The sequence below is a fragment of the Ascaphus truei genome (genome assembly GCF_040206685.1).
Source record: "Ascaphus truei isolate aAscTru1 chromosome 8 unlocalized genomic scaffold, aAscTru1.hap1 SUPER_8_unloc_1, whole genome shotgun sequence".
In the NCBI taxonomy this organism is placed as follows: Eukaryota; Metazoa; Chordata; class Amphibia; order Anura; family Ascaphidae; genus Ascaphus; species Ascaphus truei.
In genome coordinates, this window is record NW_027453835.1 from 906513 (window position 1) to 934034 (window position 27522).

General features: G+C 53.8%; 2 protein-coding genes across 4 annotated transcripts in view; one reads left to right on the plus strand and one right to left on the minus strand.

Annotated features, from left to right (window-relative positions):
• Nucleotides 1-11642, plus strand: part of TMEM134 (transmembrane protein 134) — a 52663-nt gene extending 41021 nt beyond the window's left edge. Inside the window, exons 5-8 of one of the 3 annotated variants that reach the window (XM_075580639.1) lie at nt 579-655; nt 5720-5764; nt 8488-8541; nt 10670-11642. In XM_075580639.1, coding sequence (XP_075436754.1) covers nt 579-655; nt 5720-5764; nt 8488-8541; nt 10670-10752 — 259 coding nt within the window. In that variant the 3' untranslated portion in view covers nt 10753-11642. The remainder of the gene's footprint in view (nt 1-578; nt 656-5719; nt 5765-8487; nt 8542-10669) is intronic. The other 2 variants (XM_075580640.1, XM_075580638.1) reach the window with 2 other exon arrangements.
• Nucleotides 11643-21441: 9799 nt separating this feature from the next.
• Nucleotides 21442-27522, minus strand: part of LOC142473393 (calcium-binding protein 2-like) — a 112112-nt gene continuing 106031 nt past the window's right edge. Inside the window, exon 6 of the mRNA XM_075580641.1 lies at nt 21442-24272. Within this exon, the coding sequence (XP_075436756.1) occupies nt 24244-24272 (29 nt within the window). The 3' untranslated portion in view covers nt 21442-24243. The remainder of the gene's footprint in view (nt 24273-27522) is intronic.

Consider the following 27522-nt stretch of genomic DNA (forward strand, 5'->3'; position numbering starts at 1 on the left):
TCTCTTTCTCTCTACCCCCCCTCTCTGTCTCTCTGCCCCCCTCTCTGTCTCTCCCCCCCCCCCTCTCTGTCGCTGACTGTCTCTCTCCAGCTGGACGAGACATCCTCTCTGTCTCTGCCCCCCTCTTTCTCTCTGCCCCCCTCTCTTTCTCTCTGCCCCCCCTCTCTGTCTCTCTGCCCCCCCTCTCTTTCTCTCTGCCCCCCCTCTCTGTCTCTCTGCCCCCCCCTCTCTGTCTCTCTGCCCCCCCCTCTCTGTCTCTGACTGTCTCTCTCCAGCTGGACGAGACATCCTCTCTGTCTCTGCCCCCCTCTCTTTCTCTCTGCCCCCCCTCTCTTTCTCTCTGCCCCCCCCTCTCTGTCTCTCTGCCCCCCCCCTCTCTGTCTCTCTGCCCCCCCTCTCTGTCTCGCTGCCCCCCCCTCTCTGTCTCTCTGCCCCCCTCTCTGTCTCTGCCCCCCCCTCTCTGTCTCTCTGCCCCCCCCTCTCTGTCTCTGACTGTCTCTCTCTCTCCAGCTGGACGAGACATCCTCTCTGTCTCTCTGTCCCCCCCTCTCTGTCTCTGACTGTCTCTCTCTCTCCAGCTGGACGAGACATCCTCTCATACAGAAGAACAAGAAAGTTGTCATCTATTCTTTTCTTCTGCTACTTTTAGGTTTAGGTGAGTGTGTCTGTCTCTTTCTATCTGTGTGCCTGACAGTCTCTCCCTCTCCCCCTCTCTCTGTCTTTCTGTTCATGACGGACTCTCTCTCTCTCGCTGTGTCTCTCTCTCTCTCGCTGTCTCTCGCTGTCTCTCTCGCTGTCTCTCTCGCTGTCTTTCTCTCTCTCTCGCTGTCTCTCTCTCTCGCTGTCTCTCTCTCTCGCTGTCTCTCTCTCTCTCGCTGTCTCTCTCTCTCTCGCTGTCTCTCGCTGTCTCTCGCTGTCTCTCTCTCTCTCGCTGTCTCTCTCTCTCTCTTTCTCTCTCACTGTCTGTCTCTCTCTCTCGCTGTCTCTCTCTCTCTCTCTCGCTGTCTCTCTCTCTCTCTCGCTGTCTCTCTCGCTGTCTCTCTCTCTCTCTCTCACTGTCTCTCTCTCTCTCTCTCTCACTGTCTCTCTCTCGCTGTCTCTCTCTCTCTCTCGCTGTCTCTCTCTCTCGCTGTCTCTCTCTCTCGCTGTCTCTCTCTCTCTCGCTGTCTCTCTCTCGCTGTCTCTCTCTCTCTCTCTCTCTCTCAAATCAAATCAAATCAAATCAGCTTTATTGGCATGACGAAAGAACATTTCAGTATTGCCAAAGCGTGAATAATAGGGGGTGGGGACAATAATGACACGAATACTAGGGATAGGGTATAATGATTGCAGGGTATATGGGTAACAGTTTCACACAGGGGTGTGGGGGTTAGTGGACGTCTCTCAGCTTGTGGCAGGTGCTGATATAGTGTGCAGCCAGTTCTGCGCGGGTTTCATCTTCTCCCAGGAGGATCGCTATTTTTTGGTTCTCTTCTGTATTATTAAAGTTCTGGATAACAGCAGTGAGTTTCTCTAGGTGGGCACTCCTCACTTCAGAGTATTGTGTGCAACGCAACAGGAAGTGAGTTTCATCTTCTACCTCTCCTAGCTCACATCGCTGGTACAGTCTCATCTCCCGGGGCTTCCAGTTCTGTCTGTGCCTGCCTGTTTCTATTTCTAGGCTGTGGGCACTTATTCTGTACTGGCTCAGGGTCTGTCTCTGTTTTGGGCCTTTTACCTTCAGTAGGTAGGGTGCCAGAGGGTATTCTCTCTGTAGGCTGTGGTAGGTCTCCAGCTTCTTTGAGCGTTGGATATCATTTTCCCATCTTGTCACATACTGCTTCTTCATTTCGTTGGCGATTGAGTTGATTTCTTTTTTCGGCAGGTTGTTAATCTGTGTGGGGTTTTGTTCTGGGAGTGAGAGGACAAGTTGTTTGATGGCACAGGGTTTAGTGAGGAGGTCCTGGCTTTGCATTGCTCTGTAGCAGTAAGACTGTGGGTGGCTGGTGTTTAGGTGAGCCCAGAATGTCAGTGCTCTCTTCTGTACCGTGAGCAGTAGAGGAAAGCGGCCCAGCTCAGCCCGGCATGCATTGTTTGATGTACTCCTGTGTACTTGGAGAAGGTGTTTGCAGAATTCCAGATGCAGTATTTCTGTTGGGCTGGTATCCCATTTTGTGGAGTCTGGGTATGTTACAGGGCCCCACACCTCGCTGCCATACAGAAGGATGGGTGTGAGGGGTCTGGGTATGTTACAGGACCCCACACCTCGCTGCCATACAGAAGGATGGGTGTGTGGGGTCTGGGTATGTTACAGGACCCCACACCTCGCTGCCATACAGAAGGATGGGTGTGTGGGGTCTGGGTATGTTACAGGACCCCACACCTCGCTGCCATACAGAAGGATGGGTGTGTGGGGTCTGGGTATGTTACAGGGCCCCACACCTCGCTGCCATACAGAAGGATGGGTGTGTGGAGTCTGGGTATGTTACAGGACCCCACACCTCGCTGCCATACAGAAGGATGGGTGTGTGGGGTCTGGGTACGTTACAGGGCCCCACACCTCGCTGCCATACAGAAGGATGGGTGTGTGGGGTCTGGGTATGTCACAGGACCCCACACCTCGCTGCCATACAGAAGGATGGGTGTGTGGGGTCTGGGTTTGTTACAGGACCCCACACCTCGCTGCCATACAGAAGGATGGGTGTGTGGGGTCTGGGTATGTTACAGGACCCCACACCTCGCTGCCATACAGAAGGATGGGTGTGTGGGGTCTGGGTATGTTACAGGACCCCACACCTCGCTGCCATACAGAAGGATGGGTGTGTGGGGTCTGGGTATGTTACAGGACCCCACACCTCGCTGCCATACAGAAGGATGGGTGTGTGGGGTCTGGGTATGTTACAGGACCCCACACCTCGCTGCCATACAGAAGGATGGGTGTGTGGGGTCTGGGTATGTTACAGGACCCCACACCTCGCTGCCATACAGAAGGATGGGTGTGTGGGGTCTGGGTATGTTACAGGACCCCACACCTCGCTGCCATACAGAAGGATGGGTGTGATGATGCTGTTGAATATTTTCTCCCAGATTCTTATTGGTGGTTTGAGGTGGTACAGCTGTTTCCTTATTGCGTAGAATGCTCTGCGGGCCTTCTCCTTCAGTGTATTTATGGCCAGGTTGAATTTCCCCGATGAGCTGATTGTCAGACCAAGGTATGTGTAGCTCGTTGTCTGTTCCAGTGCTTTGTCGTCCAGTGTGAATTGCGATATGGTTGGATGTGTTATAGATTTTTTTCTGGAATACCATTATTCTGGTTTTTTCTAGGTTCAAAGAGAGTGCCCAGGTCTGGCTGAATTTTTCTAGTATTGCCAGTTTCTGTTGGAGGCCCTGTCCTGTTGGCGGCCCTGTCCTGTTGGAGGCCCTGTCCTGTTGGCGGCCCTGTCCTGTTGGAGGCCCTGTCCTGTTGGAGGCCCTGTCCTGTTGGAGGCCCTGTGCTGTTGGAGGCCCTGTCCTGTTGGAGGCCTTGTTCTGTTGGAGACAGCAGGAGCAGGTCGTCTGCGTATAGTAGAGACTTAATCTCAGTTCCAGCCAAGTTGAGCCCAGGTGCTGAGGAGGATTCTCGGGCTGCTGCGAGCTCATTGATGTGAATGTTAAAAAGTGTGGGACTCAGGCTGCAGCGACACACACACACAGTGACACACACACAGTGACACACACACACACACACAGTGACACACACACACAGTGACACACACACACAGTGACACACACACAGTGACACACACCTTCTGTGGGACTCAGGCTGCAGCGACACACACACACAGTGACACACACACACACACACACACACAGTGACACACACACACAGTGACACACACACACAGTGACACACACACAGTGACACACACCTTCTGTGGGACTCAGGCTGCAGCGACACACACACACAGTGACACACACACACACAGTGACACACACACACAGTGACACACACACAGTGACACACACACACAGTGACACACACACAGTGACACACACACAGTGACACACACCTTCTGTGGGACTCAGGCTGCAGCGACACACACACACACAGTGACACACACACAGTGACACACACCTTCTGTGGGACTCAGGCTGCAGCCCTGTCTGACCCCACGGCCTTGATGGAAGAAGTCTGTCCTTTTGTTATTAACTTTCACGCAGCATTTATTTTCGGAGTACATACTTTTGATCGTGTCGTATGTTCTCCCCCCTATTCCGCTCTCTAGTATTTTCAGCAATAGGCCTGGATGCCTATCTCTCTCTCTCTCTCTCTCTCGCTGTCTCTCTCTCTCTCTCGCTGTTTCTCGCTGTCTCTCTCTCTCTCCCTGGCTGTCTCTCTCTCTCTCCCTGGTTGTCTCTCTCTCTCTCCCTGGTTGTCTCTCTCTCTCTCCCTGGTTGTCTCTCTCTCTCTCCCTGGTTGTCTCTCTCTCTCTCTCTCTCTCTCCCTGGTTGTCTCTCTCTCTCTCTCCCTGGCTGTCTCTCTCTCTCTCTCTCTCCCTGGCTGCCTCTCTCTCTCCCTGGCTGTCTCTCTCTCTTTCTCCCTCCCTGGCCGTCTCTCTCTCTCTCTCCCTGGCTGTCTCTCTCTCTCCCTGGCTGTCTCTCTCTCTCCCTGGCTGTCTCTCTCTCTCTCTCTCTCTCTCTCTCTCCCTGGCTGTCTCTCTCTCTCCCTGGCTGTCTCTCTCTCTCTCTCTCCCTGGCTGTCTCTCTCTCTCTCTCTCCCTGGCTGTCTCTCTCTCTCTCCCTGGCTGTCTCTCTCTCTCTCTCCCTGGCTGTCTCTCTCTCTCCCTGGCTGTCTCTCTCTCTCTCTCCCTGGCTGTCTCTCTCTCTGACTCCGACTTTGTCTCTCTTTCTGCCAGGCTGTGTGTCACACTCTCTCTCTCTCCCTGGCTGTCTCTCTCTCTCTCTCCCTGGTTGTCTCTCTCTCTCTCTCTCCCTGGCTGTCTCTCTCTCTCTCTCCCTGGCTGCCTCTCTCTCTCCCTGGCTGTCTCTCTCTCTTTCTCCCTCCCTGGCTGTCTCTCTCTCTCCCTGGCTGTCTCTCTCTCTCTCTCTCCCTGGCTGTCTCTCTCTCTCTCCCTGGCTGTCTCTCTCTCTCTCCCTGGCTGTCTCTCTCTCTCTCTCCCTGGCTGTCTCTCTCTCTCCCTGGCTGTCTCTCTCTCTCTCTCCCTGGCTGTCTCTCTCTCTGACTCCGACTTTGTCTCTCTTTCTGCCAGGCTGTGTGTCACACTCTCTCTCTCTCCCTGGCTGTCTCTCTCTCTCTCTCCCTGGTTGTCTCTCTCTCTCTCTCCCTGGCTGTCTCTCTCTCTCTCTCTCCCTGGCTGCCTCTCTCTCTCCCTGGCTGTCTCTCTCTCTTTCTCCCTCCCTGGCCGTCTCTCTCTCTCCCTGGCTGTCTCTCTCTCTCCCTGGCTGTCTCTCTCTCTCTCTCCCTGGCTGTCTCTCTCTCTCTCTCTCCCTGGCTGTCTCTCTCTCTCTCTCCCTGGCTGTCTCTCTCTCTCCCTGGCTGTCTCACACTCTCTCTCCCTGGCTGTCTCTCTCTCTGACTCCGACTTTGTCTCTCTTTCTGCCAGGCTGTGTGTCACACTCTCTCTCTCTCCCTGGCTGTCTCTCTCTCTCTCTCCCTGGCTGTCTCTCTGTCTCTCTCCCTGGCTGTCTCTCTCTCTCTCGCTCTCGCTCTCCCTGACTGTCTCTCTCTGTCTCTTTGCAGTGTTTGTATTTGTTGGGGTGGGGTTACAGGTGACCTCATCAACAGGTGAGTGCCGGCTCTGCCGCTGGCTCTGCGTGTGACCTCGGACAGTCACTTTACCTCAGGCCGGCTCTGCCGCTGGCTCTGCGTGTGACCTCGGGCAGTCACTATACCTCAGTATGAGCCCGGCTCTGCCGCTGGCTCTGCGTGTGACCTCGGACAGTCACTTTACCACAGTCTGAGCCCGGCTCTGCCGCTGGCTCTGCGTGTGACCTCGGACAGTCACTTTACCTCAGTCTGGCTCTGCCGCTGGCTCTGCGTGTGACCTCGGGCAGTCACTTTACCTCAGTCTGAGCCCGGCTCTGCCGCTTGCTCTGCGTGTGACCTCGGGCAGTCACTTTACCTCAGTATGAGCCCAGCTCTGCCGCTGGCTCTGCGTGTGACCTCGGGCAGTCACTTTACCTCAGTCTGGCTCTGCCGCTGGCTCTGCGTGTGACCTCGGGCAGTCACTTTACCTCAGTCTGGCTCTGCCGCTGGCTCTGCGTGTGACCTCGGGCAGTCACTTTACCTCAGTCTTTGCCCGGCTCTGCCACTGGCTCTGCGTGTGACCTCGGGCAGTCACTTTACCTCAGGCCGGCTCTGCCGCTGACTGCGTGTGACCTCGGACAGTCACTTTACCTCAGTGTGGCTCTGCCGCTGGCTCTGCGTGTGACCTCGGACAGTCACTTTACCTCAGTCTGAGCCCGGCTCTGCCGCTGGCTCTGCGTGTGACCTCGGACAGTCACTTTACCTCAGTCTGAGCCCGGCTCTGCCGCTGGCTCTGTGTGTGACCTCGGACAGTCACTTTACCTCAGTCTGGCTCTGCCGCTGGCTCTGCGTGTGAGCTGGGACAGTCACTTTACCTCAGTCTGAGCCCGGCTCTGCCGCTGGCTCTGCGTGTGACCTTGGACAGTCACTTTACCTCAGTCTGAGCCCGGCTCTGCCGCTGGCTCTGCGTGTGACCTCGGACAGTCACTTTACCTCAGTCTGAGCCCGGCTCTGCCGCTGGCTCTGCGTGTGAACTCGGACAGTCACTTTACCTCAGTCTGAGCCCGGCTCTGCCACTGGCTCTGCGTGTGACCTCGGACAGTCACTTTACCTCAGTCTGAGCCCGGCTCTGCCGCTGGCTCTGCGTGTGACCTTGGACAGTCACTTTACCTCAGTCTGAGCCCGGCTCTGCCGCTGGCTCTGCGTGTGAACTCGGACAGTCACTTTACCACAGTCTGAGCCCGGCTCTGCCGCTGGCTCTGCGTGTGACCTCGGGCAGTCACTTTACCTCAGTCTGGCTCTGCCACTGGCTCTGTGTGTGACCTCGGGCAGTTACTTTACCTCAGTCTGAGCCCGGCTCTGCCGCTGGCTCTGCGTGTGACCTCGGGCAGTCACTTTACCTCAGTATGAGCCCGGCTCTGCCGCTGGCTCTGCGTGTGACCTCGGGCAGTCACTTTACCTCAGTCTGAGCCCGGCTCTGCCGCTGGCTCTGCGTGTGACCTCGGGCAGTCACTTTACCTCAGTCTTTGCCCGGCTCTGCCGCTGGCTCTGCGTGTGAACTCGGGCAGTCACTTTACCTCAGTCTTTGCCCGGCTCTGCCGCTGGCTCTGCCTGTGACCTCGGACAGTCACTTTACCTCAGACCGGCTCTGCCGCTGGCTCTGCGTGTGACCTCGGACAGTCACTTTACCTCAGTCTGAGCCCGGCTCTGCCGCTGGCTCTGCGTGTGACCTCGGGCAGTCACTTTACCTCAGTCTTTGCCCGGCTCTGCCGCTGGCTCTGCGTGTGAACTCGGGCAGTCACTTTACCTCAGTCTTTGCCCGGCTCTGCCGCTGGCTCTGCCTGTGACCTCGGACAGTCACTTTACCTCAGACCGGCTCTGCCGCTGGCTCTGCGTGTGACCTCGGACAGTCACTTTACCTCAGTGTGGTTCTGCCGCTGGCTCTGCGTGTGACCTCGGACAGTCACTTTACCTCAGGCCGGCTCTGCCGCTGGCTCTGCGTGTGACCTCGGACAGTCACTTTACCTCAGTCTGTGCCCGGCTCTGCCGCTGGCTCTGCGTGTGACCTCGGTCAGTCACTTTACCTCAGTCTGAGCCCGGCTCTGCCGCTGGCTCTGTGTGTGACCTCGGACAGTCACTTTACCTCAGTCTGGCTCTGCCGCTGGCTCTGCGTGTGACCTCGGCAGTTACTTTACCTCAGTCTGGGCCCGGCTCTGCCGCTGGCTCTGCGTGTGACCTCGGACAGTCACTTTACCTCAGTCTGGGCCCGGCTCTGCCGCTGGCTCTGCGTGTGACCTCGCACAGTGACTTTACCTCAGTCTGGGCCCAGCTCTGCCGCTGGCTCTGCGTGTGACCTCGCACAGTGACTTTACCTCAGGCTGGCTCTGCCGCTGGCTCTGCGTGTGACCTCGGGCAGTCACTTTACCTCAGGCTTGCTCTGCCGCTGGCTCTGCGTGTGACCTCGGACAGTCACCTTACCTCAGTCTTTGCCCGGCTCTGCATATGACCTCGGACAGTCACTTTACCTCAGGCTGGCTCTGCCGCTGGCTCTGCGTGTGACCTCGCACAGTGACTTTACCTCAGTCTGGGCCCGGCTCTGCCGCTGGCTCTGCGTGTGACCTCGGACAGTCACTTTACCTCAGTCCGGCTCTGCCGCTGGCTCTGCGTGTGACCTCGGACAGTCACTTTACCTCAGTCTGGGCCCGGCTCTGCCGCTGGCTCTGCGTGTGACCTAGCACAGTCAGACATGTCTCTCTCCGCAGATGTCTCGAGTGCGATATTCTTTGTGCCTGGATTCCTGCTGCTGATCCCGGGAGGTGAGACTCCATCTCTCGCACTCTCCTTGTCTCTGTCTCCCCCCTCTTACTCTCTCTCTGTCTGTCTCTTTCTTACCCTCCCCCCACTCTCCCCCTCCCTCCCACTCTCCCCCTCACTCTCCCACTCTCACCCTCCCTCCCACTCTCCCCCTCCCTCCCACTCTCCCCCTCCCTCCCACTCTCCTCCTCACCCTCCCACTCTCCCCGCCTCCCCCTCTCACTCTCCCCCCCTCCCCCTCTTACCCTCCCTCCCACTCCCCCCTCTTACCTCTCTCCCCCTCTTACCCCCCTCCCTCCCCCTCTTACCCCCCACCCTCCCCCTCTTACCCCCCCTCCCTCCCCCTCTTACCCCCGTCCTCCCCCTCTTACCCTCCCTCCGCCTCTTACCCTCCCTCCCTTACCCTCCCTCCCTCCCTCACCCACTCTCCCCTCCCTCCCACTCTCCCCCACTCTCCCCTCCCTCCCACTCTCCCCCACTCTCCCCTCCCTCCCACTCTCCCCCTCACCTTCCCACTCTCTTCATCCTCCCTCCCACTCTCCCCCTTTACCCCTCTCTCCCTCCCCCTTTACCCCCTCTCTCTCCCCCTCCCCATCTCTCTCCCCTCCCTCTCCCCCTCTCCCCGTCATCCCCTGCCCCTTTCTCCCCCTCCCCCTCTCTCTCCCCTTCCCCCTCTCTCTCCCCCTCCCCCCTCTCTCTCCCCCTCTCCCCCCCCCTCTCTCCCCCTCCCCCTCTCTCTCCCATTCCCCCTCTCTCTCCCCCTCCCCCCTCTCTCTCCCCCTCTCCCCCCCTCTCTCTCCCGCCTTCTCTCTCCCCCTCCCTCTCTCTCCCCCTCTCACTCCCCCTCTCCCTCTCTCTCCCCCTCTCACTCCCCCTCTCTCTCCCCCTCCCCCCCTCATCCCTTCTCCCCCCCCTCATCTCGTCCCCTTCACCCTGTCTCCCCATCTCTCTCCGCCTCTCACCCTCCCTCTCTCTCCGCCTCTCCCCCTCCCTCTCACCCCCTCTCTCTCCGCCTCTCCCCCTCCCTCTCACCCCCTCTCCGCCTCTCCCTCTCTCTCTCCCCCTCACCCCTCCCTCTCTCTCCCCCTCACCCCTTCCTCCCCCTCACCCCTCCCTCCCCCTTTACCCCTCTCTCTCCCCCTCCCCATCTCTCTCCCCCCCTCTTCCCTCCCTCTCCCCCCCTCTCCCCTCCCTCTCCCCCCTCTCCCCTCCCTCTCCCCGTCATCCCCTGCCCCTTTCTCCCCCTCCCCCTCTCTCTCCCCCTCTCTCTCCCACTCCCCCCCTCTCTTTCCCCCTCTCCCCCCTCTCTTTCCCCCTCTCCCCCCCCTCCCTCCCCCCTCCCTCTCTCTCCCCCTCTCACTCCCCCTCTCTCTCCCCTCCCCCCCTCATCCCTTCTCCCCCCCTCATCTCGTCCCCTTCACCCTCTCTCCCCATCTCTCTCCCCATCTCTCTCCCCCTCTCTCTCCGCCTCTCACCCTCCCTCTCTCTCCCTCCCTCTCTCTCCGCCTCTCCCTCTCCCTCTCACCCCCTCTCTCTCCACCTCTCCCCCTCCCTCTCCGCCTCTCCCCCTCTCTCTCCCCCTCACCCTTCCGCCTCTCCCCCTCTCCCTCTCTCTCCCCCTCTCTCCCCCTCTCCCTCTCTCTCCCCCTCACCCCTCCCTCTCTCTCCCCCTCACCCCTCCCTCCCCCTCACCCCTCCCTCCCCCTCACCCCCTCCCTCCCCCTCACCCCCTTCTCCTCACCCCCTCCCTCTCTCTCCCCCTCACCCTCTCACCCTCTCCCTCTCACCCCTCCCCCTTTCCATCTCTCCCCTTTCCCCCTCTCTCCCCCTTTGCCCCTAACCCTCTCTCTCCCATCTCCCTCCCCTTAAACTCGCTTCTCCATTACACTCTCTACTCCCCCTCTTACACTCTCCTCCTTACACTCTGTCCCCCTCTTACTCTCCCCCCCCCGCTCTTACTCTCTCCCCCCGCTCTTACTCTCTCCCCCCGCTCTTACTCTCTCCCCCCGCTCTTACTCTCTCCCACACTTTCTCTCCACCCCCCCCCTTCCCTCTCACCCTTACTCTCTCCCCCTTCTCTTACTCCCTCTCCTGCTCACACTCTTCCCCCCTTACACTCTCTCCCTGCAGTATATCACGTGATATTTATATACTGCGCGGTGCGCGGGAGGCGCGGCTTCCAGTTCTTCTACCTCCCATATTTCGACAAGTGACCTTTGACCTACAAAACTTCTCACCCCCTAACCTGGGGGTCCTGAAAACAGTGAATTCTAAAACACTACGGAAACCTCTAGGACACTAACAGAATGCAAGGTCAGACCAATAGGAACGGCTGCTCTGGAACCTTGCCCTGCTCCCGATCTGGAACCTTACCCTGCTCCCGATCTGGAACCTTACCCTGCTCCCGATCTGGAACCCTCGCTCCCTGCATCTATGTAACGGGTTTACCCTCATGGTGCTGATTCCAGCTCAGTGTTTGGGGGGCTTACAGTGTGACCTTTAACCTCTGGGCCTGTGGGGAGGGGCTTCTCTCAGTGACCTGATCACATGCTCAGGGGGCGGGGCTTTGTATGTTACATGTGATTAAACACCACTAACGAGGATCATTAGTGGACAAACTAACGAGTCTTGCTCAGTCTGACCCCACGTGACCTGCGTATCCCAGGTGGGTACAGGGGCCTTTTTTTGTTTCAAATATTTTATTGATTAGACAGAAACTAATACAAAACACAAAGAGGTGCTTATCGCTCGCCAACAATCGCACCTGTAAAGTCCCATGGGGCACAGGGAACAAGCCACACAGGAACACAGAAATCTAGTCGGGACAGTGATCCAGGCTAGAAAAGAAACCCACATTTGCACTCTCTGGGGGCAAAGAAAAGGTGGGACAATGTGTAACCCCAAACTGGGAGCGTACGGTGCCAAACTGGGAGCGTACGGGGCCAAACTGGGAGCGTACGAGGCCAAACTGGGAGCGTACGGTGCCAAACTGGGAGCGTACGAGGCCAAACTGGGAGCGTACGGTGCCAAACTGGGAGCGTACGGGGCCAAACTGGGAGCGTACGGGGCCAAACTGGGAGCCTAAGGTCCCAAACTGGGAGTGTACGGGGCAAAACTGGGAGCGTACGGGGCCAAACTGGGAGCGTACGATGCCAAACTGGGAGCGTACGGGGCCAAACTGGGAGCCTAAGGTCCCAAACTGGGAGCGTACGGGGCCAAACTGGGAGCGTACGGGGCCAAACTGGGAGCCTAAGGTCCCAAACTGGGAGCGTACGATGCCAAACTGGGAGTGTACGGTGCCAAACTGGGAGCGTACGGGGCCAAACTGGGAGCCTAAGGTCCCAAACTGGGAGCGTACGGTGCCAAACTGGGAGCGTACGGGGCCAAACTGGGAGCGTACGGGGCCAAACTGGGAGTGTACGGGGCCAAACTGGGAGCGTACGGGGCCAAACTGGGAGCCTAAGGTCCCAAACTGGGAGCGTACGGTGCCAAACTGGGAGCGTACGGGGCCAAACTGGGAGCGTACGGGGCCAAACTGGGAGCGTACGGGGCCAAACTGGGAGCGTACGATGCCAAACTGGGAGCGTACGATGCCAAACTGGGAGCCTAAGGTCCCAAACTGGGAGCGTACGGTGCCAAACTGGGAGCGTACGATGCCAAACTGGGAGCGTACGGGGCCAAACTGGGAGCGTACGGTGCCAAACTGGGAGTGTACGGGGCCAAACTGGGAGTGTACGGGGCCAAACTGGGAGTGTACGGGGCCAAACTGGGAGCGTACGGGGCCAAACTGGGAGCGTACGGGGCCAAACTGGGAGCGTACGGGGCCAAACTGGGAGCGTACGGGGCCAAACTGGGAGCGTACGGGGCCAAACTGGGAGCGTACGGGGCCAAACTGGGAGCGTACGGGGCCAAACTGGGAGCGTACGGGGCCAAACTGGGAGTGTACGGTGCCAAACTGGGAGCGTACGGGGCCAAACTGGGAGTGTACGGTGCCAAACTGGGAGCGTACGGGGCCAAACTGGGAGCGTACGGGGCCAAACTGGGAGCGTACGGGGCCAAACTGGGAGCGTACGGGGCCAAACTGGGAGCGTACGGTGCCAAACTGGGAGCGTACGGGGCCAAACTGGGAGCGTACGGGGCCAAACTGGGAGCGTACGAGGCCAAACTGGGAGCCTAAGGTCCCAAACTGGGAGCGTACGGTGCCAAACTGGGAGCATACAGGGCCAAACGGCGCAAAACAAAAAAGATTTATTAAGGTACAATTGAGGATACAGCCATAAAGTGTAGGGTATATATACAAGTGTATTTAAAATTAGGTGGGGGTGACCCGGTGTTCAAGAGGGTATGTGGGGCTCCTCTAAGGCCCACCATAGGTACCCCAAATTCGTAGGAGGAATATTCCCCGAATCTGTATAGTATAATGTATGGAATATGTCCAAATAACACATACACAGGGTTCCTATGACGGAGCTCCGATTAGTAGGCTGAAGGGGTGCTGGTTGCTTTAAGTGACACGGTAGGTATATAAATGGTCATACACGCTAGTTAGAAGACCAACACAGTAACAAAGAACATACATATAGCAACATCGCCCAAACATACTGTTACTGTCAGCTCACAGCATGCACTTATAGTAGCAACAAAGTATATAACCATAGATAGTGTGACTGAGCAAACAGTGTAACACAGGCACAGCGTGACGTGACTCTGGCAGTATGTGCGTGGGGCTTGGGTCACTGAAAATGGCCTGATCCCTATATACAGTCTCGCTGCGTAACCCATAGATCATAGCGGCAGGGTACCATACAATAAGCTATATCAATGTAGCACCGGTATATACAGCTAGCCAAACGTGACAAGCTAAAGGGTAATGAGAATGCATGTGAGCCAGGCTTAATACAACCCGATCAGCCGCATGCGTGTCCAAATGCTCGATACACCGGAGCTCCTAACACACGGGTCACCACCACCGGCGCTGATTGGCACCCCATGTGATTGTATCTCGATGTTATATTTATTAAGCAAAAAGTGCTGAAGTGCCACATGCATAATGTGTAGGTAGAATAATGCACACATGCATAATGTGTAGGTAGAATAATGCACACATGCATAATGTGTAGGTAGAATAATGCACACATGCATAATGTGTAGGTAGAATAATGCAACATGCATAATGTGTAGGTAGAATAATGCACACATGCATAATGTGTAGGTAGAATAATGCACACATGCATAATGTGTAGATAGAATAATGCACACATGCATAATGTGTAGGTAGAATAATGCACACATGCATAATGTGTAGGTAGAATAATGCACACATGCATAATGTGTAGGTAGAATAATGCAACATGCATAATGTGTAGGTAGAATAATGCACACATGCATAATGTGTAGGTAGAATAATGCACACATGCATAATGTGTAGGTAGAATAATGCACACATGCATAATGTGTAGGTAGAATAATGCACACATGCATAATGTGTAGGTAGAATAATGCAACATGCATAATGTGTAGGTAGAATAATGCACACATGCATAATGTGTAGGTAGAATAATGCACACATGCATAATGTGTAGGTAGAATAATGCACACATGCATAATGTGTAGGTAGAATAATGCACACATGCATAATGTGTAGGTAGAATAATGCACACATGCATAATGTGTAGGTAGAATAATGCACACATGCATAATGTGTAGGTAGAATAATGCACACATGCATAATGTGTAGGTAGAATAATGCAACATGCATAATGTGTAGGTAGAATAATGCACACATGCATAATGTGTAGGTAGAATAATGCACACATGCATAATGTGTAGGGTAGAATAATGCACACATGCATAATGTGTAGGTAGAATAATGCACACATGCATAATGTGTAGGTAGAATAATGCAACATGCATAATGTGTAGGTAGAATAATGCACACATGCATAATGTGTAGGTAGAATAATGCACACATGCATAATGTGTAGGTAGAATAATGCACACATGCATAATGTGTAGGTAGAATAATGCACACATGTGCATTCCTACTTCCATTCCTACACCATTCTACCATCCCTCTGGATTTTCCTACCGCATCCACATGTCATGTTACAACCCATCCCCCACCCCATCATACTGCACCCCAAATAGTTGCACATCAACCGTGGCTCATCCCTTATTGAGCCATATCTCCAAGTAGACACCTTATATATTATGTCATGCACCTAGGCTAGTACTTAGTGCTGGAATTTTACCTGACGCCTCAACTATAGCTGTCCCCTATATCTAGGATACCAGTATGCATGTTGCATTATTCTACCTACACATTATGCATGTTGCATTATTCTACCTACACATTATGCATGTTGCATTATTCTACCTACACATTATGCATGTGTGCATTATTCTACCTACACATTATGCATGTGTGCATTATTCTACCTACACATTATGCATGTGTGCATTATTCTACCTGAACATTATGCATGTTGCATTATTCTACCTACACATTATGCATGTTGCATTATTCTACCTACACATTATGCATGTGTGCATTATTCTACCTACACATTATGCATGTTGCATTATTCTACCTACACATTATGCATGTGTGCATTATTCTACCTACACATTATGCATGTTGCATTATTCTACCTACACATTATGCATGTGTGCATTATTCTACCTACACATTATGCATGTGTGCATTATTCTACCTACACATTATGCATGTGGCATTATTCTACCTACACATTATGCATGTGTGCATTATTCTACCTACACATTATGCATGTGTGCATTATTCTACCTACACATTATGCATGTGTGCATTATTCTACCTACACATTACTGTATGCATGTGTGCATTATTCTACCTACACATTATGCATGTGTGCATTATTCTACCTACACATTATGCATGTGTGCATTATTCTACTACACATTATGCATGTGTGCATTATTCTACCTACACATTATGCATGTGTGCATTATTCTACCTACACATTATGCATGTGCGCATTATTCTACCTACACATTATGCATGTGGCATTATTCTACCTACACATTATGCATGTGGCATTATTCTACCTACACATTATGCATGTGTGCATTATTCTACCTACACATTATGCATGTGTGCATTATTCTACCTACACATTATGCATGTGTGCATTATTCTACCTACACATACTGTATGCATGTGTGCATTATTCTATCTACACATTATGCATGTGTGCATTATTCTACCTACACAGTATGCATGTGTGCATTATTCTACCTACACATTATGCATGTGTGCATTATTCTACCTACACATTATGCATGTGTGCATTATTCTACCTACACATTATGCATGTGCGCATTATTCTACCTACACATTATGCATGTGTGCATTATTCTACCTACACATTATGCATGTGGCACTTTAGCACTTTTTGCTTAATAAATATAACATTGAGATACAATCAAATGGGGTGCCAATTAATCATCATTTATTGCAGAATATTGGAGAATGAATGGACTCAGGATTAGAGTTTCTGTCAATATAGAGCTCAGAATAGGTAAACCAATAGGGATTCCCCTATCAGCTCACTCTCATTAGGAGGGAGGGTATTTAAGGAGGGAGCGGAATAGTATGCACTATCACCCCTACCCTGACAAAGCGTAATCTCTTACGCGAACCGGACCGTCGGTTTTAGATGACGTCACTCTACTGATGTCGGTGGTGGCGACCCTCTTGAACACCGCGTCACCCCCACCTAATTTTAAATACACTTGTATATATACCCTACACTTTATGGCTGTTTCCTCAATTGTACCTTAATAAATCTTTTTTGTTTTGCGTCGCTTGGCACCGTACGCTCCCAGTTTGGGGTTACACATTGTCCCACCTTTTCTTTGCCCCCATAGAGTGCAATTGTGGGTTTCTTTTCTTTATCCTGACTAGATTTTTAGACAGAAACTACACAACATCCGGGGACATTGACAATAAAACATATGTTATTCTTTCCAGAAATATACAGAAGTGGTGAAACACGGGTTAACCAATAATCGTGTCCCATTGGATTGTAGCTTTGTCTTTCACTTTGTATAGGGGGCATTCTTATTCCAATCAGTTGGCTGGAGAGGGGGAGCAACAAGCACTGTTAGACTGGAGTCCAGTAGGAAGGACAGAAAGAAGGGGAGAAGGAAGAGATTGGGGGGTGGTGGGAGATGGGAGGTGGTGACCCCCACTCCCTCCTCATCCGCATCGCCAACCTACTTTGTAACGCCCAAAAGCTTCTCATAAGTATTTCTTCATTCTTATTTGGGGGGGGGGCTTTGTTTTTTTAATTCTTTTTTGAAGGGTTCAATTAGGGATCTCCCTTTATTTGGCTTTGAATCGGTTCATACTCCTGGTAATGAACCTAAACGTTTCACATCAAATGAATGATGTAATCCTTAGTTTTCCGGGCTTGTAAATAATTATCCTCTACTGGATACGTAGGGACCTTCTCCGTACTCGGATCACACCTCCGGAGGCCTTTCCCACTGTTACAGCCCTGGAAAAGTATGAGCAGCTCGGAGGAGAAATAATTGAGTCTGACACCAGTGTGCGTCAAAAATCTCTCCTGTTTATTAGGCGATTTCAGTCAGGTTATATAGCCAAGCGAAAACAAAGGTGATAATATGCCAATTTCCATTTCCCTTATTTTGTGCTTATGTTAGACATAACAAGATACTAAATCATTTATTTGGAAACTCCCGTACATCACATGATTCAAGATTAAATTGCTGACACCGTACATAATTTCCCTGTTTGTACCTTATTTGGTCAATATTTCCGCTTTTAATTCAGAAGTTCAGCCAACATTAGATTCATAAAAAGGGTAGTTGAAAAAGGTTAGTTAATTTTATACTATTAAGCAGAATGGCAGTGTTAGCATAAAAATGGTTATACAGCAGACAAAATGGAGTCACCCCTGATATACACATTATCAGGGCTGTTCCGTTCATTTCACTGCCCCAACCATGGCTCCCGTGTTCTATACAATTCCTTGGTCGGTTGTTTCAAAAAAGCTGTACATTGTCCATTAACATCACTTTGTTTATTCTTTTTTCAACCGTTTTTGTCTAGAGGGCGGCGGGACAATCGTCTTCCAGGAGGCCGCCGTGGCACATCTAGCCGCAGTCAGTATAAGTTATATTAATCGCCTCAGGGGTCGGTCTACATCTTCGACTGGTTTTGCCAGTAGATAAGTCAAAGGGTCCTTCGGGATGGACAGATCTGTTGAATCTTTAATGATTGTTTGGAATGTGAACCAAAACTTCTGTATGGTGCATGTCCACCCAGATGTGTACCATATCGCCTTTTGCCCCGCAGCCCCGCCAACACAGATCAGTCGCCCGAGGGTAGATTTGCTTCAGCCAGCTTGGGTGATCAGTAGAAAATAATCTTATAAACGTTTTCTTTTATAGTGGTTATATTTATATATATACAGTATAGAGTCTTTGCAGCAAACTCCCAAATATCTTCCCAATCATCTCTATTGATTTCTACGTTTTAATCAGCCGCCCATTTGCGCATGTAGTTGGGGGTCTGGGGAGTCTGCCGCGGCCCCCGTACCAGCATATATTCTTGGGATCAGGCCTTTTCGGTACACGCCTCTTTTACACATACTTCAAAGCTTGAAAGGGGGGGAAATTCCAACTTTGTGGAAATCTTTTGGAGGAAATGCCGGATCTGCAGATATTTAAACATATCTAAGTCTGGTGCTTCGTGTCTAGTTGAAGCTCTTGAAAACGAAGAAATTTCCCACTGTGGAATAGATCGGCAATTACTCTAATATTCCTTGCTTTAAATTGATCGAATTGTTGGTGCCACATCCTGGGGGAAAGTTGGGGTTGTTAAAAAGTGGGATAAGTTGTGAGGTGGGAGTCTTGAGGTTAACTTTGCCTTTGGACATGGTCCAGGTCTCCCAGGTGCATCTCACCGGGCCCAGCTCAAACCCCTATCTGGGGCCCATAAGGACATTAACAGAGAGGACGTCCTAGCGTACTGGGATTCTGTGGCCAACCAGCAGTATTGGGTTGGGTCAGCGTTCCAAACCACCGCTTTGCTGTAATTGGGCAGCTTGGTAATATTTGAGAGATCTGGGACTTCCATGCCCCATCTTAGTCTCGAGGATCGGTTAAATGACCTGGCGATCCTGGGCCTTCTGCCCTGCCAGATAAAGTGGAATATTCTAGTTTGTACATTTTTTTAAGTTTGGATCCAGGTGTCTGGACCGGGGAGGGTCTGAAAGTGATATAATAACCGAGGGAGTATATTCATTTTAATGGAAACTATTCTCCGATCCACGACACCCGGTATCCCCGCCACCCCCGGTATCCCCGCCACCCCCGGTATCCCCGCCTCCCCGGTATCCCCGCCTCCTCGGTATCCCCGCCTCCCCGGTATACCCGCCTCCCCGGTATCCCCGGTATCCCCGCCTCCTCGGTATCCCCGGTATACCCGCCTCCCCGGTATCCCCGCCTCCCCGGTATCCCCGCCTCCCCGGTATCCCCGCCTCCCGGTCTCCCTGGCTCCCCGCCTCCCTGGTATCCCGCCTCCCCGGTATCCCCGCCTCCCGGTCTCCCCGCCTCCCCCGGTTTCCCCGGTATCCCCGCCTCCTCGGTATCCCCGCCTCCCGGTATCCCCGCTTCCCCGGTATCCCCGCCTCCCGCCCCCCTGGTCTCCACGGTATCCCCGCCTCCCCGGTATCCCGGTCTCCCCGCCTCCCCGGTATCCCCGCCTCCCCGGTATCCCCGCCTCCCGGTCTCCCTGGCTCCCCGCCTCCTGGTATCCCCGCCTCCCCGGTATCCCCGCCTCCCGGTCTCCCCGCCTCCCCGGTTTCCCCGGTATCCCCGCCTCCTCGGTATCCCCGCCTCCCCGGTATCCCCGCTTCCCCGGTATCCCCGCCTCCCCGGTATCCCCGCCCCCTGGTCTCACCCCCCCCCGGTTCCCCCGCACGCCCCTCCCCGGTATCCCGTCTCCCCGCTCTCCCCTGCCTCCCCGCTCTCCCTGCCTCCCCGGTTCCCCCGCCACCCCGGTCTCCCCGCCTCCCCGGTCTCCCCGCCTTCCCGTCTCCCCGCCTTCCCGCCTCCCAAGTCTCCCCGCCTATCCTGCCTCCCAAGTCTCCCGTCTCCCCGGTATCCCCCGCCTCCCCTGCCTCCCCGCCTCCCCCGTATCCCCGCCTCCCCGGTATCCCCGGTCTCCCCGTACCCCCCGCCTCCCTGGTATCCCCGCCTCCCCGGTTTCCCCACCTCCCCGGTTTCCCCGCCTCCCCGGTATCCCCGCCTCCCCGCCTCCCCGGTATCCCCGCCTCCCTGGTGTCCCCGCCTCCCCGGTATCCCCGCCTCCTCGGTATCCCCGCCTCCTCGGTTTCCCCGCCTCCCCGGTACCCCCGCCTCCCTGGTATCCCCGCCTCCCCGGTTTCCCCGCCTCCCCGGTTTCCCGGTCTCCCCGCCTCCCCGGTTTCCCCGCCTCCCCGGTATCCCCGCCTCCCCGGTATCCCCGCCTCCCCGGTTTCCCCGCCTACCCGGTCTCCCCGCCTCCCCGGTTTCCCCGCCTCCCCGGTATCCCCGCCTCCCCGGTTTCCCCGCCTCCCCGGTTTCCCCCGCCTCCCCGCCTCCCCGGTATCCCCACCTCCCCCGGTCTCCCCGGTTTCCCCGCCTCCCCGGTTTCCCGGTCTCCCCGCCTCCCCGGTTTCCCCGCCTCCCCGTTATCCCCGCCTCCCCGGTATCCCCGCCTCCCCGGTATCCCCGCCTCCCCGGTTTCCCCGCCCCCCTGGTCTCCACGGTATCCCCGCCTCCCCGGTATCCCGGTCTCCCCGCTCTCCCCGCCTCCCCGGTCTCCCCGCCTCCCCGGTCTCCCCGCCTTCCCGGTCTCCCCGCCTCCCAGGTCTCCCCGTCTCCCCGGTATCCCCGCCTCCCCGGTATCCCCGCCTCCCCTGCCTCCCCGCCTCCCCGGTATCCCCGCCTCCCCGGTCTCCCCGCCATCCCCGCCTCCCCGGTCTCCCCGCCTCCCCGGTCTCCCCGCCTCCCTGGTATCCCCGCCTCCCCGGTTTCCCCGCCTCCCCGGTTTCCCCGCCTCCCCGGTATCCCCGCCTCCCCGGTATCCCCGCCTCCCCGGTATCCCCGCCTCCCCGGTATCCCCGCCTCCTCGGTTTCCCCGCCTCCCCGGTACCCCCGCCTCCCCGGTATCCCCGCCTCCCCGGTATCAACGCCTCCCCGGTCTCCCCGCCTCCCCGGTATCCCCGCCTCCCCGGTATCCCCGCCTCCCCGGTATCCCCGCCTCCCCGGTTTCCCCGCCTCCCCGGTCTCCCCGCCTCCCCGGTATTCCCGCCTCCCCGGTCTCCCCGCCTCCCCGGTCTCCCCGCCTCCCCGGTCTCCCCGCCTCCCCGGTCTCCCCGCCTCCCCGGTCTCCCCGCCTCCTCGGTATTCCCGCCTCCCCGGTATCCCCGCCTCCCCGGTATCCCCGCCTCCCCGGTATTCCCGCCTCCCCGGTATCCCCGCCTCCCCGGTCTCCCCGCCTCCCCGGTCTCCCCGCCTCCCCGGTATCCCCGCCTCCCCGGTATCCCCGCCTCCCCGGTATCCCCGCCTCCCCGGTTTCCCCGCCTCCCCGGTCCCGGTATTCCCGCCTCCCCGGTCTCCCCGCCTCCCCGGTCTCCCCGCCTCCCCGGTCTCCCCGCCTCCCCGGTCTCCCCGCCTCCCCGGTCTCCCCGCCTCCTCGGTATTCCCGCCTCCCCGGTATCCCCGCCTCCCCGGTATCCCCGCCTCCCCGGTATTCCCGCCTCCCCGGTATCCCCGCCTCCCCGGTCTCCCCGCCTCCCCGGTTTCCCCGCCTCCCCGGTCTCCCCGCCTCCCCGGTTTCCCCGCCTCCCCGGTATCCCCGCCACTTCGCCAAGTCCCTTTTGATTTTGTCAAACTGGGCTGGGTAGTTGCTTTGTAGAGTGGTGGTTCCTGGTCACATTTACTCCCAGATATTTAATGTGACAGGAACGCCATCTATAGTTAAAATTCAATTTTAGTAATTTAATCTCCGAGTCTGGGAGGGTCAGATTTAGGGCCTCTGATTTGTCATTATTAATTTTATACCCAGAGATTTTCCCAAAATCTGATAAAGTTTTTTGGAGGTTAGGCAACGAAATCTGGGGATTAGCTAATATTAAAATGATATCATCGGCGAATAAGGAGATTTTATAGTTAATTTTCCCAATTGCTATACCTTCGATATTAACATTTGCTCTAATATTCGCAGCTAGGGGTTCGATCGTCAGGGAAGAGGGGACAATGGGCAGCCCTGTCTTGTTGCATTCTTAATTCTTATTGGGTCCGGATCACTTCCTGGAAGCTTAACTAAAGCCGTCGGGTTTTGGTATAGTACTCGGACGCCTTCTAAAAATGAGTCCTTAAAATCCAAATTTCTGTAGTGTTTTATCTAAGAATAACCAATCTATTCTGTTGAAAGCCTTCTCTGCGTCAAGACTTAGAAGTATGGCTCAGGTTCCAGGAGATGTGTTAACTGAGGCTTGTCTACCCGACACTAATCCCACCTGGTCGATATGGATAAATCTCGGGAGAATAGGGTTTAATCTATTCGCCAAGATTTTGCTGTACAATTTCAGGTCATTATTTAATAATGTATGTATGTCTTTATTTTTATATAGCGCCATTAGTGTACATGGCGCTTCACATTAGTAATACAAGTGACAATCATAAATAACAAATAATACAAATAACAGAGCATGGGAATAAGTGTTTCAGTCATAAAAGTAACATTTCGGAAGAGGAGTCCCTGCTCTGAGGAGCTTACAATCTAATTAGGAGCACATGGGCCCTTTTAATAATATAGATACATTTCTAAATGGGGAGGGGGTAGGAAAGAGGGTTAGTGGGGAGAAATCGGGAAGGGGGTGAGGGGATAAAGGTGGGGGGAGGTGGGATAGAGGTTGGGGGGAGGGAATAGAGGTGGGGGGGAGGGGATAGAAGTGGGGGGGGAGGGGATAGAGGGGGGGGATAGAGGTGGGGGGGGAGGGGATAGAGGTGGGGGGGGATAGGAGTGGGGAGTGAATAGAGGTGGGGGGAGGGGATAGAGTTGGGGAGGGGATAGAAGAGTGCGGGTGGGGGGATAGAGGTGGGGGAGAGGGGATAGAGGTGTGGAGGGGATAGAAGTGTGCGGGGTGAGGGGATAGAGGGGAGGGGGTAGAGGTGAGGGAGGTGAGCGGGGAGGGGATAGAGGATGGAGGAATAGAGGTGGGGACGGGATAGAGGAGGTGGGTTGAGGGGATAGAAGTGTGGGGGGTGAGAAGAAAGAGGTGGAGTGGGGGGGGGGAGAGAGGGTGGGACAGTGGTAGGGTACACATGACACGAGGACCCATTGCAGAGGAGGGGGGCGCCGTTACATACATACAATATATATACCCATGGTCACATTTAGCAGGTGGGGGCGCCGTTACATACATACAATATATATACCCATGGTCACATTTAGCAGGTGGGGGCGCCGTGACATACATACAATATATATACCCATGGTCACATTTAGCAGGTGGGGGCGCCGTGACATACATACAATATATATACCCATGGTCACATTTAGCAGGTGGGGGCGTCGTGACATACATACAATATATACCCATGGTCACATTTAGCAGGTGGGGGCGCCGTGACATACATACAATATATATACCCATGGTCACATTTAGCAGGTGGGGGCGCCGTGACATACATACAATATATATATACCCATGGTCACATTTAGCAGGTGGGGGCGCCGTGACATACATACAATATATATACCCATGGTCATATTTAGCAGGTGGGGGCGCCGTTACATACAATATATATACCCATGGTCACATTTAGCAGGTGGGGGCGCCGTTACATACATACAATATATATACCCATGGTCACATTTAGCAGGTGGGGGCGCCGTGACATACATACAATATATATACCCATGGTCACATTTAGCAGGTGGGGGCGCCGTTACATACATACAATATATATACCCATGGCCACATTTAGCAGGTGGGGGCGCCGTGACATACATACAATATATATACCCATGGTCACATTTAGCAGGTGGGGGCGCCGTGACATACATACAATATATATACCCATGGTCACATTTAGCAGGTGGGGGCGCCGTGACATACATACAATATATATACCCATGGTCACATTTAGCAGGTGGGGGCGCCATGACATACATACAATATATATACCCATGGTCACATTTAGCAGGTAGGGGCGCCGTGACATACATACAATATATATACACATGGTCACATTTAGCAGGTGGGGGCGCCGTGACATACATACAATATATATACCCATGGTCACATTTAGCAGGTGGGGGCGCCGTGACATACATACAATATATATACCCATGGTCACATTTAGCAGGTGGGGGCGCCGTGACATACATACAATATATATACCCATGGTCACATTTAGCAGGTGGGGGCGCCGTGACATACATACAATATATATACCCATGGTCACATTTAACAGGTGGGGGCACCGTGACATACATACAATATATATACCCATGGTCACATTTAGCAGGTGGGGGCGGCATCTGTGAGGTCAGAGCTGGGATCACTGATCTAATGAAGGGTGTTTAATAAGGACTTATCTTCTGACATCACTGTATCCTGTGACATCACCACTCCAACAGGTTATCTCGATGACAACATCATGACAAACTCTGAAAGAGACAGCCAGGGGAGAAAGGTACTATAGAGACAGCCAGGGGAGGAAGATACTATAGAGACAGCCAGGGGAGGAAGATACTATAGAGACAGCCAGGGGAGAAAAGTACTATAGAGACAGCCAGGGGAGGAAGGTACTATAGAGACAGCCAGGGGAGGAAGTACTATAGAGACAGCCAGGGGAGGAAGATACTATAGAAACAGCCAGGGGAGGAAGGTACTATAGAGACAGCCAGGGGAGGAAGATACTATAGAGACAGCCAGGGGAGGAAGGTACTATAGAGACAGCCAGGGGAGGAAGGTACTATAGAGACAGCCAGGGGAGGAAGGTACTATAGAGACAGCCAGGGGAGGAAGGTACTATAGAGACAGCCAGGGGAGGAAGGTACTATAGAGACAGCCAGGGGAGGAAGGTACTATAGAGACAGCCAGGGGAGGAAGGTACTATAGAGACAGCCAGGGGAAGAAGGTACTATAGAGACAGCCAGGGGAGGAAGGTACTATAGAGACAGCCAGGGGAGGAAGATACTATAGAGACAGCCAGGGGAGGAAGGTACTATAGAGACAGCCAGGGGAGATAGATACTATAGAGACAGCCAGGGGAGATAGATACTATAGAGACAGCCAGGGGAGGAAGATACTATAGAGACAGCCAGGGGAGGAAGATACTATAGAGACAGCCAGGGGAGGAAGATACTATAGAGACAGCCAGGGGAGGAAGATACTATAGAGACAGCCAGGGGAGGAAGATACTATAGAGACAGCCAGGGGAGATAGATACTATAGAGACAGCCAGGGGAGGAAGATACTATAGAGACAGCCAGGGGAGGAAGATACTATAGAGACAGCCAGGGGAGAATGGTACTATAGAGACAGCCAGGGGAGGAAGGTACTATAGAGACAGCCAGGGGAGAAAGATACTATATAGACAGCCAGGGGAAGAAGGTACTATATAGACAGCCAGGGGAGGAAGGTACTATATAGACAGCCAGGGGAGGGGTATACTATAGAGACAGCCAGGGGATGTGTTCTGTGGTGTGATTTGGGAGTCGGCCCTGTAACGTGTACATTGGATTATGTGACTGTATGTAATCATTTCTAAGATAGCAGACTTATAATGGGATTTGCACGTGTACATTTCTATGGAGGGGACTCTGAGTTTTTATGGTTCCTGCAGAGAATGTGGATTGAGACAATGGCTGGGAGCATAGAGGTGTTAAAGACATTTGGTGAGTGGGAAAGAGTGGACAATCAGGTCTGGGAATGGGCTCTCTGTTCTTTTCCGACTCTCCTGCACAGTGGGAGCTCTTGAGTGCCTTAGAATGCCCCTGCTCCAGCTTTTGTGACACCAACCTAATCCGTGCTCTGATTGGCCAGCACCCCCCCTCCCATTTAAGGGATAGCCACAGAGAGCTATATTAGATGTGCTGCTGATCAGAGAATTGGTTATCCTTCAGAGGATCATCTGAGAGCCACTCTGGGAATGAGTGTGGAGACTATCGGAGAGACTGAGACATTCTGTGAAGAAGTTTGGATCTTGACTGTGACCAGCTGGAGATACATGTGAGTGGTTTCTGTGTGATCAGCCCTCTGATATCCTGGACAAGCAGCGGACAGGGCAAGACTTCTTGAAGCAAGTCCCTGCCCGAGCGAGGTTAGAGACTACTCCCCAGGCCCCAGTTAATATAGTATCTTGTGTTATACATCTTTGTTTTGTCTGCTGGCGTGCCAGAATAAACCCCATTTTATTCAAAAACTTTATTCAACAGTGTAAAAGTACTGGTCTCCCGTGATAGGGTGATATAGTGTTACTCTCACCGAGTATCCTGTACTCTCACATGCATTACCTCTGGGCTCCCGTGATAGGGTGATATAGTGTTACTCTCACTGAGTATCCTGCACTCTCACATGCATTACCTCTGGGCTCCCGTGATAGGGTGATATAGTGTTACTCTCACTGAGTATCCTGCACTCTCACATGCATTACCCCTGGTCTCCCGTGATAGGGTGATATAGTGTTACTCTCACCGAGTATCCTGCACTCTCACATGCATTACCTCTGGGCTCCCGTGATAGGGTGATATAGTGTTACTCTCACTGAGTATCGGGCACTCTCACATGCATTACCCCTGGTCTCCCGTGATAGTGTGATATAGTGTTACTCTCATCGAGTATCCTGCACTCTCACATGCATTACCTCTGGGCTCCCGTGATAGGGTGATATAGTGTTACTCTCACTGAGTATCCTGCACTCTCACATGCATTACCTCTGGGCTCCCGTGATAGGGTGATATAGTGTTACTCTCACTGAGTATCCTGCACTCTCACATGCATTACCTCTGGGCTCCCGTGATAGGGTGATATAGTGTTACTCTCACTGAGTATCCTGCACTCTCACATGCATTACCTCTGGGCTCCCGTGATAGGGTGATATAGTGTTACTCTCACCGAGTATCCTGCACTCTCGCATGCATTACCTCGGGGCTCCCGTGATAGGGTGACATAGTGTTACTCTCACTGAGTATCGGGCACTCTCACATGCATTACATCTGGGCTCCCGTGATAGGGTGATATAGTGTTACTCTCACTGAGTATCCTGCACTCTCACATGCATTACCTCTGGGCTCCCGTGATAGGGTGATATAGTGTTACTCTCACTGAGTATCCTGCACTCTCACATGCATTACCTCTGGGCTCCCGTGATAGGGTGATATAGTGTTACTCTCACTGAGTATCCTGCACTCTCGCATGCATTACCTCTGGGCTCCCGTGATAGGGTGATATAGTGTTACTCTCACTGAGTATCCTGCACTCTCGCATGCATTACCTCTGGGCTCCCGTGATAGGGTGATATAGTGTTACTCTCACTGAGTATCCTGCACTCTCACATGCATTACCTCTGGTTTCCCGTGATAGGGTGATATAGTGTTACTCTCACTGAGTATCCTGAACTCTCGCATGCATTACCTCTGGGCTCCCGTGATAGGGTGATATAGTGTTACTCTCACTGAGTATCCTGCACTCTCACATGCATTACCTCTGGTTTCCCGTGATAGGGTGATATAGTGTTATTCTCACTGAGTATCCTGCACTCTCACATGCATTACCTCTGGTTTCCCGTGATAGGGTGATATAGTGTTACTCTCACTGAGTATCCTGCACTCTCACATGCATTACCTCGGGGCTCCCGTGATAGGGTGATATAGTGTTACTCTCACTGAGTATCCTGCACTCTCACATGCATTA